Source organism: Hemitrygon akajei, chromosome 31 (genome assembly GCF_048418815.1).
Source record: "Hemitrygon akajei chromosome 31, sHemAka1.3, whole genome shotgun sequence".
NCBI classification, from domain to species: Eukaryota; Metazoa; Chordata; class Chondrichthyes; order Myliobatiformes; family Dasyatidae; genus Hemitrygon; species Hemitrygon akajei.
The window spans coordinates 17731962-17748114 of record NC_133154.1 but is presented as its reverse complement, the minus strand read 5'-3'; the positions used below and the strand labels follow the sequence as shown (position 1 = coordinate 17748114).

The following is a 16153-nucleotide window of genomic DNA, read 5'->3' as shown; positions in this document are numbered from 1 at the left end:
GGGAGGTGGGGAGGAAGAAAGAGTTAAGGAAAGAAGAAAGAGACATGCAGTATAGATAGAGTCCAAGTAAGGGTAAGGTTTGAACTGTTCTAGTGCGACTATTGGATCAGAGATTATGTCTTATGAGGATAAGCTGAACAATTCAGGGCTTTTCAATTTTAGAGCAAGGGAGGATGAGAGGTGACTGGATAGAGCACACAAGATGATAAGAGGCATAGATCAAGTGGACCGCCAGAGATAGAGGCAGTATTTAATAAGTGTTTCTGAATGGAATTCATTGCTCCATTTCACAGGTAAACATAATAATAATTATTTAATGTACTTCATAATATAATTACATCAGGGATGACTTGTGAGATGGCATTCGTGGACAATGGCACGGACTGGGCACAATTGGAGCAAGTTTTTTTGGGTGAATCAGCGCCAGGTTATATGATAGTCACGCCATATTTTCATGTGGTTTAGAACATGTCATATGAGAATAGGCTGAGTGACCGAGGGCTTTTCTCTTTGGAGCGAAGAAAGGTGAAAGCTGGGTTGATAGAGATGTACGAGATGTTCAGAGGAATTTTCCTAGGCTGGAAATGGCTAACTTTAAGGAGACTGGAGGAAAGTACAAGGGAGGTGTTATTGGGAAGTTTATTTGCACAGAGTGGAGGATGCCTGGATCACCGGAGGTGGTGGTGGAGGCAAATTAAGAAACTCTTAGATAGGCCTGTGGATGGTAGAAAAACAGTGAGGGAGTCATGTCAGATGGAAGGGTTAGATTGATTTTACAGTAGGTCAAAAGCTCAGCACAACGTAGTAGGCCGAAGGCCCTATACTGCATCTTCTATTCCCAGTCTGCGGTGGCCAAAGTTTGGAGAAACGCCAGGCAGCTGTGGAGTCGAGTTAGTGTCAGTGTCTGTGGGTTAGGTGGAAGGGTGTAGGTACATAATGGGTTTGTGGAACTGTCATGCTAAACTGGGATGAGGCCTAGTCGAAGGCCAGAAATGGATCTGTAATGATCCGAAGGCCAGGAAGTCCCTTAGGTTCGCAAGCTTAGTGCTGCTACCCCTAAGGTCATATGGCAAGTTCTTACAGTTCTCGGCACGGAGCCCAGGGGCGCTCCCTTTTGAGCCAGCACAGCAGCAACACTCCGCCCTGGGGGTTTCGCCCCCGCTTGAAGGGGAGGCCTGGTGCGGGGGGTGGGGCCTCTCCAGGGCTCTCTCTGCAAGGTGCCTCACTCTGGGAAGGCAGCACCCACTCTGTCGGCGGCCGTGGGCCAAACGGGAGTGACCTCCCTAACGCAACAGCGAGCCGCAGATTGAGGGCTGGCAGTGGTGCTGAGGTCAGGAACCTGCACATGATATCATTGCAGGCGTGGGGACGGCTCTGGGAGATGGTAGAAGGACATGGATCCCTTGGACAAAGAGCACCTTGAAGGGTTGTCCCTCTGGGCAGCACGGGAGCACAGGGAATGGAATTCCCAATCCCAGCTCCGTGTGTAAGAGAGAACTGGTGAGGTAGGAATCTCCCGACCAGAACGTTTTGGGCTTACTGGAGAGTTTCAGCACTGTAAGGGTGTTGCGGGAGAAATGGCCAGGGGCTGAAATGCCTGTCAAACTCCAGAAAGTTGCTTAAAATGGCTGTAATCCTGTCTACTGCAATTTTCACCAACACAGAGCGGTTCTGTACTGAGCTATGCAGGGAATGTCTGGGTGATTGTGCATGAGTAGGTGGTACTGGATTATGAATTCCTGATTTATGAAGCCTCCTGCAAACAAATGAGCTCTTAAAGCATTATTACATTCAGAAGTCTGATTTATTTACATAGAAATGTTTATTCCTTCAAACAGCTGAACTAGTTCTCTCTCTCTCTCCCTCCTCTCTCTCTCCCCCCCCTCTCTCTCCCCCTCCTCTCTCCTCTCCCCTCCTCTCTCTCTCCCCCCTCTCTCTCTCTCCCCTCCTCTCTCTCCCCTCCTCTCTCTCCCCCCCTCTCTCTCTCTCCCCCTCCTCTCTCTCTCCTCTCTCTCTCCCCCTCTCTCTCTCCCCCCTCCTCTCTCTCTCCCCCCTCTCTCCCCCTCCTCTCTCTCCCCTCCTCTCTCTCTCCCCTCCTCTCTCTCCCCTCCTCTCTCTCCTCCCCCTCCTCTCTCACTCCTCTCTCTCTCTCCCCTCCTCTCTCTCCCCTCCTCTCTCTTCCCCTCCTCTCTCTCTCCCCTCCTCTCTCTCTCCCCTCCTCTCACTCACCCCCCCTCCTCTCCCTCCCCTCCCTCTCTCTCTCCCCCCCCCTCTCTCTCTCCCCCCCTCACTCTCCTCCTCTCCTCTCTCTCTCTTCTTCCCCCTCCTCCCCCTCCTCTCTATCTCCCCCTCCCCTCCCTCTCCCCCTCCCTCTCTCTCTCCCCTCTCTCTCTCCCCCCTCCTCTCTCTCTCCCTCCTCTCTCTCCCTCCTCTCACTCCCCCTCCTCTCTCTCTCCCCTCCTCTCTCTCCCCCTCATTTCTCTCTCCCCCTCCTCTCTCTCTCCCTCCCCCTCATCTCTCTCTCTCTCCCCTCCTCTCTCTCCCCTCCTCTCTCTCCCCCTCCTCTCTCTCTCCCCTCCTCTCTCTCCCCCTCCTCTCTCTCTCTCCCTCCTCTCTCTCCCCTCCCACTCCCCTCCTCTCTCTCTCCCCCCATCTCTCTCTCCCCCTCCTCTCTCTCTCTCCCCTCCTCTCTCTCCCTCCTCTCTCTCTCCCTCCTCTCTCACCCTCCCTCTCTCTCTCCCCCCCCTCTCTCTCTCCCCTCCTCTCTCTCCCTCCTCTCTCTCTCCCCCCCTCTCTCTCTCTCCCCTCTCTCACCTCCCCCCTCTCTCCCCCTCCTCTCTCTCTCCCTCCTCTCCTCTCTCCCCCTCCTCTCTCACTCCCCTCCTCTCTCTCTCCCCCCTCTCTCTCCCCCTCCTCTCTCTCTCCCCTCCTCTCTCTCTCCTCCCTCTCTCTCTCTCCCTCCTCTCTCTCCCCTCTCTCTCTCCCCCCCTCTCTCTCTCCCCCCGCCTCTCTCTCTCCTCCCCTCACTCTCCCCTCCTCATCTCTCCCTCCCCTCTCTCTCCCTCCTCTCTCTCCCCCCTCTCTCTCTCTCCCATCCATTCTCTCTCCTCTCTCTCTCTCCCCCCTCTCTCTCCCCCTCCTCTCTCTCTCCCCTCCTCTCTCTCTCCCCTCTCTCTCTCCCCCCCTCTCTCTCTCTCCCTCCTCTCTCTCTCCCTCCTCTCTCTCTCCCCTCCTCTCTCTCTCCCCTCCTCTCTCTCTCCCCTCCTCTCTCTCCCCCCTCATCTCTTTCTCCCCCCTCCTCTCTCTCTCCCTCCCCCTCCCCTCTCTCTCCCCTCCTCTCTCTCTCCCCCTCCTCTCTCTCTCTCCCTCCTCTCTCTCTCCCCCCATCTCTCTCTCCCCCTCCTCTCTCTCTCTCCCCTCCTCTCTCTCTCCCCTCCTCTCTCTCCCCCCCTCTCTCTCCCCTCCTCTCTCTCCCTCCTCTCTCTCTCTCCCCTCTCTCTCTCCCCCTCTCTCTCTCCCCCCTCTCTCTCTCTCCCCTCCTCTCTCTCTCTCTCCTCTCTCTCCCCCCCCTCTCTCTCTCCCCCTCCTCTCTCTCTCCCCTCCTCTCTCTCTCCCCTCTCTCTCTCCCCCTCCTCTCTCTCTCCCTCCTCTCTCCCCTCCTCTCTCTCTCCCCTCCTCTCTCTCCCCTCCTCTCTCTCTCCCCTCTCTCTCTCCCCCCTCCTCTCTCTCTCTCCCTCCTCTCTCTCTCCCCTCCTCTCTCTCTCCCCTCCTCTCTCTCCCTCCTCTCTCTCTCCCCCTCCTGTCTCTCCCCCCTCATCTCTTTCTCTCCCCTCCTCTCTCTCTCCCTCCCCCCTCCCCTCCCTCTCCCCTCTCCCATCCTCTGCCCCATCCTTCCCCACGCCTCCCTTTCACTAATTGTTCTATTTTTATCACTCTTATCTGTCTTTCATACTGTTCACTGCAAAACCGCAGAGGCGCAGTTTCCATATCAAGAGATATTTGTGTATTTTTCGACTTAATGATAAGATTAACTGATGCAAGAACAGAAGCCATGTAGCCCAGGAACTGTTTTAAGCCCACGGGACTGGCACAGAACCAGAGACGGGGACGGGCACCTGTGTTCCAAAGAGTTTGTAGGCAGGACAAGGCTAGTAAACCCAGAGCCCCGATCAACACTTCATAAACAGGTTCGAATCCCACCACAGCAATGTGTAATTTAAATTCAGTTAATTATCTGATTTTTTAAAAAAAAATGCAGGTGACAACAGAACAACAGAGTGCCAGATGCCCTCAGCAGGCCAGGCATCAATCGCAGGGAGGGAAATAGTCAGTGTTTCAGGTCAGAACCGGGGAAGTGGGAAAGCAAGCAACCTTTAAGGGAGAGGGGTGGAGTGACCTCTGACACAGGTTGTCACAGCAACCATTACTATAAATTATGACCACCACCAGGACTCCATGTCATCTCCAAAGCTTCTTTCCTGTAGGCAGTCAGCTTCTCAACAATACTCACTCAGGTGTAATACCCCAACTGTCCCTGCACAACATCCATTAAACGATCTTCCCTGCTCTCTTTGTTCTGCTGGTAATTACTGAGTCTGTTCAAAAGTTCACATTTATTTACGTGAGATTGTACCTGGCAATAAAGTGATTCTCATTCTGATTTATGAGACAAGACGGGCGACAAAATAACCAGCAGCATTTATGGACAGACAGTTAAAAACTTGGTTACCACAAATAGCTGAGCTCTGCACTAATTCTTCGGAGCTACAATGTGCCCAGACCAGAAGATGAGGTAGTGTTCCTCAACCTTATTTTGGGCATTGTCGGGGCAATGTAGGAGGCCCAGAGCGGGATTGGATGGAGGGTAAAAGTGACTGGAAGCTCAGCTTTAAGCACGTGGCCTGAATGGAGGTGTTTCCCAAACAAATGTCTAATCTGGTTTGGTTTCTCAAGTATGGAGGAGACTACGTTTTTAGTCCACTAGATTGGAAGTGCAGGTGAATCACTGCTTCACCTGGACACTGGGAAGGGAAGAGTTGGAGCGCCTTCTATTGTGTCAGGAGGGAGGGAGAAGGTGTTTGAGGAGATGGACAAATGGAACGGAGGGACAAGATGGGAACGTGAACGTCGAGGCACGTTGGGAAGTGAGCACCAGGGAAACCATCCTTGTTCTGACCGGGTGTAGAGGCCATGCGGGCCGAGGTCCAGGAAAGGGAGGAGGCGCGGTTTGAAGTCACGTCAGTTATGGTGGAGATCAAGTTAAGGAGACAGGGAGATCGCTTACAGGCGTTGGCGTGTGAAAAGTCTTGTCAGAGGAGAATGGAATGGAAGCACCGTGGGAGAAGTTGTCAAGGACTTGTCAAGGAGCTGGCTGGATTCGAACTCCGGACCCTTTGCTCCGAAGTCCGATGCTGATGCCACTATGCCACCGGCCGGCCTATAGTCTATATAGGGGGAGAAAGCACGAACTAGTAGGCATGGGTTTAAGGTCAGAGGCTTGCTACTGGCAAACAGTCCACTGGCAGCAGCTGGCCAGAGCCCTCTGTCGTGGGCCAGTGTTACAAGTTGTCCCCAGGCGTAGCCCATCTTCAAAGATCCTTCCTCTCCCAGGGATGAGGTCACTGGAGCTTCTGTCGGCGTTTCTGTAGCTCTGGGGTTTGACGGGATGGGATTCCTATTTCCATGCCCAACCTCCTCCTTTCGCAGCCGGGCTTGGGACTGTCCACCGTGGGAGTTCGGGGTGAGAGGGGAAAGATTTAACAGGCTCTGAGAGGAACTTTTTCACCCGGAGGTCGGACATTATATGGATTGAGTGGTCAGGCAGGTACATTGACGTCATTTAAAAGGAACTTTGACAGGTATGTGGATAAGAAAGGTTTAAAGGGATATGGGACAAACGGGACTAGCTTACATGGGAATCTTTGCCAGCATGGATTAGCTGGGCCGAAGGGGCCCCCACTTCTGTATTCTTTGACACAGTGGCTCTAAGTTAGCTGTTGGGTTATTTTGGATGTCGGTGGCTGACTGGATCCTCTGAGATGGAGGAAAGGGAAGAGAAGAGGGAGAGAAATCGGACGTGGCCCATGTGAGAGTGAGAGCAGGGCGGAGGTAAGCCGCAGAGGTAATGAAACGTTCGAGTTGTGTGTGGGTGTGGGAAGCAGGACTGATACAGTCGTCGGCGTAGCAGGGGATGGCCCGAGCAGGCCTGACACGGGTTGCACAAGGGGACGGGTATAGCTTGGTCACAAGTGAACTCCCGCCATCACACCTAAGCTTCAGAAATCAGCTGGGGTGGAAGAACAAGTCATTCAATGGAGAGCGGGTTTGGCCAGGCCAATGAGGGGCAACTGTTGGAGGAACTTCATGAGGGGCTGTCTGTTGGGGGAGAACTACAGCGCTACAGAGAGGGGTGGGACAAACTTGGGCTGTTTCATCTGGAGCGTTGGAGGCTGAGGGGAGATCTGATAGAGGTTTATAAGATTATGAGAGGCATAGAGAGAGTAGACAGGGAGTATCTTTATCCCAAGGTTGAGATGTCTAAAACCAGATGGTGTGCATTTAAGGTGAAAGGGGGCAATTTCAAATGAGATGTAAGGGGCAAGTTCTTTTCTACACAAATGGTAGAGGGAGCCTGAAATGCACTGCCTGAGGCAGATACATCAGAGAGGCATTCAGATGGATGTGGGGGAAATGGAAGGATGTGGACGTTGTGTAAGCAGAAGAGATTTAGGTGGCTATTTGATTATTTATTTGGGTTGGCACGACATTTTGGGCTGAATGGCCTGTTCCTGAGCTGTACTGTCCTACGTTCTAGAAGTGGAGGGCTCTCACCTTCCGACTGTGAGTGACGGTGTAGGGGAAATAGTGTAACTAGGGCAAGCAGTGCTTGGTGAGAGGAATGCTACAGGTCAGGGGGGTGTGGGGTGGGTGTGGAGGGGGCAGTTGAAATATTGGGAGGGTAATAACACCAGATCCAGCAAGGGTGGGGAGTCGGAAAGGGGGTCCGGGTGAGATTAGAGGTAGAGACCCCAATCTGGAATGATGAGAACCGGGCACGGAGACAGACGTTATGGAAGAGAATCAGAAGGCTCGGGGTTTTATGAAGGTGGAGGAAGAAGGATAAAGCAGAGGCCTCTATTGCTTGGAATCGGAAGAGAGAGTGAACATCTGGGAAGAGATGGGTCTAAGGGATCTGTGGGATTGGAGGAAAGAGGACTGCACTGGTCCTTGGGTCTGATGCCATTCTGGTTATTTCACTATTCCCACTGACTCTCCTCACTCACCAAATCGCCTCCCCCCTCTGGGCCCGGAGCACTCCGTTCACCGTGGACCCACCTCGACACCCTAATCCAATCAGCCGACCAGGCCGGAGCTGCTGGGTTTTGCTGACCTGCCTCCTCCTCCTCAGAGAGTCGGCTTTCCTCCGCCTCTTCCTCTGACAGAGGCCAAACCAGTTCCCTCCACCAACACAGCCCTGGCCTGGATGAAGACGCTGTTCAGACAAATCACTTCACCTCTAGGTCCCTTCACCATCAAGTCAGCGGACGGGCCTGCCTCCCTTTGTCTCTGTGTAGGACGCAGAAGAGTCCCAGTGCCAAAGGAGGTGTCAGGCGCTCTTCCCTCCGCTAGTGTAGTGCCTGCCTATCCACCACCTGCTACTGTGGTTTCACGTTGGGGGAGGGTTAAACAGGGGCTACACCTTGCCCACGGGCTAGCGGAGGGAAGGAGCACCTTACACCGCCTTTGGTAGAGACGCATCTCCACCCCGCCACCCCTCGCTTTCATTAATCTCCTTTGTTAACTTCTCAAACATCTCCACCTAATCAGCAAGGTGGGATTGCCCTCGCGTGAAGCCGTGCCTGAGTAGGTCTTCCTCCCCAAAGGCACATAAATCCCTGTGAATATCTTCCATCCATTTTGTTCTCACTGAAGTGAGGCTGTCATCGCTTGGCCTGTTGCTCTTCTTAACTAAACAAGTAACATTAGCTACCATTCAGCCTTCTGACACCTTGCCTGTAGCTAAAACAAATCTATTAAACCCAGTCACGTTCCTCCATCACTTCCCTGAGCATATTAGGTTAGACCTTTACCTGCCCTGGGGATTCCCTATTCATTCTGAGATATTTAACATCTCCGCCTTCTTAATACTGACACGCTGCAGTCTATTAATCTACCTTACCCTCTACTCGCTCTCCTCTGTTCCCTTCTCCTTGGTGAGTACTGACGAGACAACTTGCCCACGCGTCGGCACCACACGTGGGTTGTTGCTCCGGTCCCTAAGGGGGCCCACTCTTCCCCACACCACCCTCTTGCTCCTAATAAGCTCTAAGAAAGACTTAGGTCAATCTAACGCCAAAGATATTCTGCCCTCGTAGATTCTTTAAATACTCCTCAGAACCTTCTGTATTTCTCGAGGTACTCATTTGATTTTAGATGCCTTTAACCCTGACCAAACTTTCAACAATTCAGTCACGCAAGCTTTCTCTTGAATAAGCATTCTTTAAATAAATCATTCCAGGTTATAAATACGTGAACTGTGTACGTCGGCATGCTACCACACAATATGCTCGCACCTCGCTTAAAGTAACCTTGAAGTTAGACTCACATTTCAGACTCCCATGTCTTTCTTTGAATTAGTTTAATGTTACAAAACACAACATCTTACGTCCTCACAAGAATGGGCTGCCCTAACACCCTTTATATAAAAACTATTATTGGTTGTCGGTTGTCATTTTACCTGCAACCATTTTGTTCCAATCTATTTTTGTCAAGTTCTCTCTGGCATTACTGTTCCTCTAGTTTCTCCTTATCTCGGGAGTTGGTTTGTTATTGTCACGTATACTAAGATGTGGTCACATATCGGCTGTGTGCTGGAAAAAGCACAGCAGCGCCTCTTTCACCGCAGACGGATGAAGAAGTTTGGCATGAGTCTCCAAATCCTAAGGACTTTCTACAGGGGCACGATTGAGAGCATCCTGACTGGCTGCATCACTGCCTGGTACGGGAACTGTACCTCCCTCAATCGCAGGACTCTGCAGAGAGAGGTGCGGACAGCCCAGCTCATCTGTAGATGTGAACTTCCCACTATTCAGGACACTTACAAAGACAGGTGTGTGAAAAGGGCCCAAAGGATCACTGGGGACCCCACCCACCCCAACCACAAACTGTTCCAGCTGCTACTATCCGGGAAACGGTACCGCAGCGTTAAGGCCAGGACCAATAGGGTCCGGGACAGCTTCCACCAGGCCATCAGACTGATTAATTCAAGCTGACACACTTGTATTTCTATGTTATATTGACTGTCCTGTTGTAGATCCTACTGTACACATTAATTATTACAAATTACTATAATTTGCACATTCAGACAGAGATGTAACATAACGATTTTTACTCCTCATGCATGTGCAGGATGTAAGAAATAAAGTCAATTCAATTCAATCTGGTGAAACATTTTGTCTATACTGTTCATACAGGTCAAATCCTTACGCTGGTAGAATAAGGTAAAACAATAAGAATGTTGAATAAAGTGTAAAGCTACTGAAAAAGTGCACGGCACAGGTCAACGATAAGGTGCAAGATCATAACGAGATAGATCGTGAAGTCAAGAGTCCATCTTACACCAGTTTCTGTTGAAGACCAACCTTATCCCTTTTCAATAACTACCTTAGAAGTTACAGACGTATGATAACTGTTACCAGAATGTTACCCCCATCTGTGCTTCCTCCATCTGCCCAGTTTAATCCTCTAAAATGGGGGTCAAGTACAGCCTATTCTCCGGTTGAACTATCTAATATTGTGTCAGTAAACTATTTCAAACACACTTAAGTTCTGCTTCATCTGAGCCTGTTGCGTTAAGGCAATCCCAGTCAACACTGGGAAAGTTAATCTCTTTCTACAGAGGTGGTTTGCCATTGCCTCCTTCTGGGCCATGTCTTTACTAGACGGGTGACCCCATCCATTATCAATACTTTTCAGAGATTGTCTGCCTGGCGCCAGTGGTCGCACAACCAGGACGTGATGTGCACCGGCTGCTCATACGACCATCCACCCCCTGCTCTCGTGGTTTCATGTGACCCTGAGTGGGGGGGGGGGGGGCTAAGTGAGTGCCCGCAGGCCAGCCGAGGGAAGGAGCACCTCACACCTCCTTTGGTAGAGACGTATCTCTACCCCGCTACCATCTCCCATGATTAGGATAGGGTTAAATCGGGGTTTGTTGGGTGACGCAACTCGAGCGGCCGGAAGGGATTACTCTGCACTGTATCTCAATAAATAAGCAAGTAAATAAACAGTTTTGTAGCCTTGCCGGTTGAAGTCGTCCAGTCAACGTGCAGGTTAAAGTCGCCCATGATAATTGCAGTTCCTTTCCTCCCTCACTTTCACATGTCCCTGATCTGCCCGGTCTTATCGTGAGGCCAAGGACATTCCCAGCATGCACGCAGCATTCTTTGCATCTGCAGTTCATTTTTCTCCAGGTGCGGCAACGAAACGGCAGCAAAGCCTCCCTGGTTCGCTTCAGGGGAGAAGCCCTCCATCCTCACCCAGACCGGAGCAAGTATGACTCCAGACCCAGCAACGGGGTTGTCTCCTGAGGACACTCCAAAGGGCCTCACAGCCCTCTCAGTCCAAGGGCAATATACACGGCCTTCACAATGAGCCCAGATAAAGAAAGGTGAACGAAGGGAAGAATGAAAAGTGTAACAATAATAGAACTAGACTTCAAAGATGCTAGTGACTAGTATAGATGTAGCCTGAGGTGTGTGGAAGGGGAGTCGCACCTTGGCACAAGGGGTAGAGATGCTGCCTTATAGATCAAGTGATCCAGGTTCAGCTTTGACCTTGGGTTACGTTACACACCTCACCACAGCAGCTTCCGGGGATTTAGATGCTCCGATTCTCTGGAGTATATTATAGCTGCCGTAGATTCTGGCCCACTCCGCTAATTGGCGCCAGGATTTAGATATTTAAAGAGCACCTGAACTCCGGTTAAAGAGGCTCAATCGTCAGCTCAATTTCGGTTCAGACTGCGATTACGCTTCGGACGTCTGTCTCGTTTGGACTCTCGTCTAGCCTCATCAGGTTCCTGTCTAGTATCCAGACAAGAGTCTTGTTCTCCTCTAAATCTCAAAATCGTGCCTCGATTTTAGTCCCGGATACTCCAGCATTTGGATCCTCACCAACCTCGCCTCGGCCTCTCGTCGGGGTAGGGGTTAACTCATTATTTGGCTGCTGGTTGGTGGGAAAATGGTGGAGATGGGGGAAGGAGTTATTGGGTAGGAGTTGGAAGGAATAGATTACAGGGTGATAAATGATAGAATGGGATTGAAAAACTCAAGAGGCTGAACATTGTAAAGAAGTCCTCGCTCTACAACTGGATCTTTGACTTTCTGACCAACAGACTGTAAGGATTGACAGTAACCTCTCTGCCACAATTTTTCTCAACACCGATGCTCCCCAAGGTTACGTCCACAGCCTTCCACTACCCCTGAACGCTCATGGCTGTTTGCCCAGAGTCTGCCCTCACTCCGCCTGCAAGTTTGCAGATGATGCCACCGTATCTCAACTAATAATGAGCTGGAAAACAGGAAGCAGATGTAGAGTCCAGTGATATTCTGTCATGACAACAACCTTTCCCTCAAAGAGCTGCTCGTTGACTTCTGAAAGGGGGGGGGGGGGGGCACACGGTCTTGTCTAACCACCAACGTTGAGATTCAGAGGTTTGAGAGCTTCAGGTTCCTAGGTATGAACATCCTGGTCCAAGCATGTTGATGTCACAGCCAAGAAACCTCACCGATATTTCTACTTCCTCCGAAGGGTAAAGAACGTCCCTGTTGACTCTGACCACAGAAGACGCACCACGGAGAGCATTGTGTCCGGATGGAGAATGGTTTGGCCTGGAAAAAAAACCGCAGAGACTCGTGGACACTGCTGCAGCTCCCAAGGGGAACTAACCTCTCGCCTGAGAACTCTTGCTGCCTCAGTAGAAGAACCAGCAGAATCAAGGAACAAACACAAGAAAATCTGCGGATGCTGGAAATCCAGAGCAATGCACACAAAGTGCTGGAGGGACCCAGCAGGCCGGGCGGCATCGATGGAAAAAAGTACAGTCGCCATTTCGGGCTGAAACCCTATAATCAAAGGCCGCACCCAAGCCGGACATTCTCTCTTCTCCTTCCCCGTTGTCCAGAAGATACGAAAGCCTGAAAGTGGCCACCACTGGGGCTCAAAGTTCAAAGTAAGCTTATTACCAGGGAATGCATACGTCACCTCGAGATTCGCTTGCTTGCAGGGACTTAAAAGAAAAGAGAAAAATGCAACAGAATTTGCAAATAGGATCAGTAGGTATATTTAAAGCAGAGGCTGATAGGTTCTTGAATAATCAGGGCATCAAAGGTTATGGTGAGAAGGCAGGAGAATGGGGTTGAGAGGGATAGCAAATCAGCCATGATGGAATGGCGGAGCAGACTCGATGGGCTGAATGGCCTAATTCTGCTCCTATGTCGTATGGTTTTCTGACTATGGTCAAATCATGCTCATTACAAACAAACAATCAGATACATACTGACAACATGAGTTGTAGAGTCGCTGAAAGTGAGTCCACAGGTTGTGGAGTCTCACCAGCACTGGGCTGAGAGAAGCTATCCCCGTTGGTTCAGGAGCCTGAAGGTTGCAGGGCAGTAACTGTTCCTGAGCCTGGAGGAGTGGAGCCCAAGGCCCCTGTCCCTCCTGCCCGATGGTAATAGTGAGAAGAGAGCATGGCTGGAGGGTTGGGGGGGGGGTCCTTGCTGCTTTCTTGTTGCAGTGCTCCTTGTAAATGTGTCCCGGGGTGGGGAAGGCTTTGCCTGTGAAGGGTTGGAAAGGGTCCATCACTTTCTGGTGGTCTTTTCCACTTACGGACATTGCTGTTCCTGTACCAGCCCGTGAGGCAACCAGTCAAGGACAGCTTCCATCTCTCTTGCATGATAAGATGGATTCTCGGCCTCACGATCTACCTTAAATATATCTGATGACTCTACTGTACCGCGGTTCCTAAGCTTGTCATAGCCGGGGGTGATACTGGGGATAAGCTCCCACTACTTAAAAAGTGTTCCAAATGGCGTGAGTCTCTAACAGCCTCTGACAACCAAGTCCGACTCTTGGCCTTCACGTGTGGTGGAGCTGTTTCTACTGACAAGAGAAGGGGCAAAGGCGGACCACTGGCGCCTCAAAACCAGTTGCTTCGGGCAGGTGGGGCTCGTCAGCCTTGGACGGCAGCCCAGCTAAGAGAAGGAAAACTCTGATTTTAAACCTCCGCTGCCTTGCGGCCAGACCCACCCACGGGGAAAGGCTTCGGGAGTGAACCCCGAGGAAGAAATCCGGAGCCGGGGTCCCTGAGGCAGTTTGATGTTGTTTACAACCTCACTCTGGGAACCTCTGCGACGACACTGGTGCCAAGCTGTATCGCTTGCCCTTCCCTCGGACATGGGGGGGGGGAACCCGCTGCGTGGGCAACAGCCGGTTCTTCAAATCTTCCTGCCCAGGCTCGTACCCTGGAGAGGACACAGTCCGCCAGAGGCGCAAACCCATGATCCCCTGGGATCGACGGCTGCCTACTAACTGTACAGCTTTCTGGGGCAGAGAATTCCAGAGATACCCCCATGCGCTGAGACAACGCCCTCCTACCAGAAGGCTCCAGGACCACTTCTACCCCTCTGGTTGCCAGCCTGCTGAACAGACCAGCAGTCTCGGCCCGAAACCTCCACTGTTTACTCTTTTCCATGGATACTGCCGGGCCTGCTGAGCTCCTCCGGCATCTCGTGTGCGTCGCTCTTGCTTGGTAAGTTGGACTCTCTACCTCGTTATGATTTTGCACTGTATCGTCCACTTTCTCTGTAGCTTTACCGCTTTATTCTGCACTATCGTTTTACCTTGTTCTACCTCAATGCACTGTGTAATGATCTGATCCGTACGAACAGCCTGCAAGACAAGCTTCTCACTGTATCCCCGTACCTGTGGCAATAATAAAACCAACTCCAGACCAATAAAAGAGGTTTTGTTTGTATACAGGAGCAACCTTATTCATTCTCACAGTTTCACAAGTAAGGAAGTGGTTCTGAGAATTCGGTTAAGCAAGATGAGTGTGCTAGATTATTGTCAGTTATCTGAGTGTAATTACTGTAGAATGCGTGGTCCAGGATGTTTCTGAGAGCAATTCTTAGCTGGGAAGGGCTAAAGTCCACGATTTAAGAAGGAGCGCAGGGTAAGCTGAGGAGAGGGTCCCGCTGGGTGTGCCCCGGCCCCTAGGCCAATGTGCAGCCCTACCGTGGCCTCTGCAATAGCGAGAGCTGGAAGTGTGGGAATTGAGGGTGGAATGCTGTTGGTTGTTTGGGAATGTAATTCTAGTGCCCGTGTCAGCCTCCGAGGGGAGGAGGGAAGGGGAGAGGGCAGGGGGGAGATTCCTGCAGGACACAGGGGTGGATGTCAATAACAAGATGATAAATGAGAGATTTGTTAATAAATAAGCTGTGGTAGTTATTCTCAGTGAGAGCTAAAAGAGAACACAATATATCCTGGTCAATATGAATTCACGAGTGGAATACATCACAGCAGCAGTGGTGAGTGGGGTGGGGGTGTGGAGAGAGGGTAGTCCAGGCTGTGACCCCTCTGGGGTTGACCACCCTATTCGGGGGTCTGGGGACCCAGCATCACCCTCGCTGTAACAGCCGCTGATGTTGACCATACCGACCCCCTCCCTGGGTCTCTCTGCTACGATCCAGCCGGGACAGGCCTTAGTGGCCTGAGTTCATTCACATACATCCAATCCTTGCCAGCACAGAAACAGCAGTGTCTCTCCCTCCCTGGATATCTGCAATCGTCCCTACCACCTCCTGTACTTCACCTTCTCTGCCTACCCCTCCCTCCATCTCCATTTGATCCCCTCTGTTTGCTCTCTCTTTCTCTCTCTCTCTTTCTCTGTCTCTGTCTCTATCTCTCTCTCTTTCCCTCTCTCTCTCTAACTCTCTCTTTCTCCCTCTCTCTCTCTTTCTCTCTTTCTCCCTCTCTCTCTCTTTCTCTCTTTCTCCCTCTCTCTCTCTTTCTCTCTTTCTCCCTCTCTCTCTCTCTTTCTCTCTCTCTCTTTCTCTCTTTCTCTCTCTCTCTTTCTCTCTCTCTATCTCTCTTGTTCTCTCTTTCTCTTTTTCTCTTTCTTTCTCTCCGTCTCTTTCTCTCTCTCCCCCTAAGCTCCCCGCTCTTTTTCACCAACGTGCTCTATCTATTCTGTCCCTCCTTTTTTCTAATGTTCCTTTTCATCTTCATTCCCTCTTTCTACCTCTTAACCTCTCTTTCTCTCCTGCCTCCTTGACCGCTCCCCGCCCCGCCCCGCCCCGCCTGCCCGCCGGCACCCACCGGTCAGGATGGACAGCCTCCTCATGGCAGGGAAGGGGTGGTTGCCGGAGGTGTCGAGGATGTCGAGCTGATAGATGTCACCCCGGATGTTGTAAACCTTGCGGTGGAAGTCTTCGATAGTGGGAGTGTAGAGGTCCTCGAACCTGCTGTTGAGGAAGCGCGACACGATACACGACTTGCCCACTTTGGAGGCTCCCAAGATCACCATCCTGTAGGAGTTCTTGGCTGGGACATTCAGCATGGCAGGAGTCGAGTGGAAAGGCTTTGTCATCATCCTACCTGGGAAAGAGAGGATTCCGTTTAGATGGACGTTACTGAAGCCCCTTAAAGTTCAAAGTACATTTATTATCAGAGTGTGTATACTATATACAACCTTGTCTCCTTACAGGCAGCCACAAAACCAGGAAACAGAGCAGAACCCATTTAAACAGGACAGTGTGCAGAAAAAGATCACGCAAACAATAAAATAACCTTCAGATCTGAAGTTCAGGAAAGTGAGTCCACAGCCACGAAGCCGGTCATCACTGCAGCTGGTCCAGCAGCCTGTTATTTGCAGGCCGCAGCCTCAGTTCAGTGCGGAGACGAGTAAACCTCGTGGAGCAGTGAGCTGGGCACCAGCCCTGACACCCTGGCCTTTTCAATCTGGCCGGGCGCTTTGATCGGCCAAGCCTCAGGTTGTTCCTCACTCTCGGACCTGGGACCTGCTGGTTTGATATGGTCTCGGGCCTGGGCCCCACTGGTTTGATATGGTCTCGGGCTTGGGCCCTGCTGG

At 51.5% G+C, this 16153-nt stretch overlaps 1 protein-coding gene across 2 annotated transcripts in view; it reads right to left on the bottom strand.

Annotated features, from left to right (window-relative positions):
• The window catches only part of LOC140719403 (GTP-binding protein Rhes-like), a 49355-nt gene that overhangs the window by 2555 nt on the left and 30647 nt on the right, over positions 1-16153 (bottom strand). The window contains exon 2 of one of the 2 annotated variants that reach the window (XM_073034034.1): positions 15382-15656. In XM_073034034.1, coding sequence (XP_072890135.1) covers positions 15382-15655 — 274 coding nt within the window. In that variant the 5' untranslated portion in view covers position 15656. Of the gene's footprint in view, positions 1-15381; positions 15661-16153 lie in introns of both variants that reach the window. The other variant, XM_073034033.1, reaches the window with a different exon arrangement.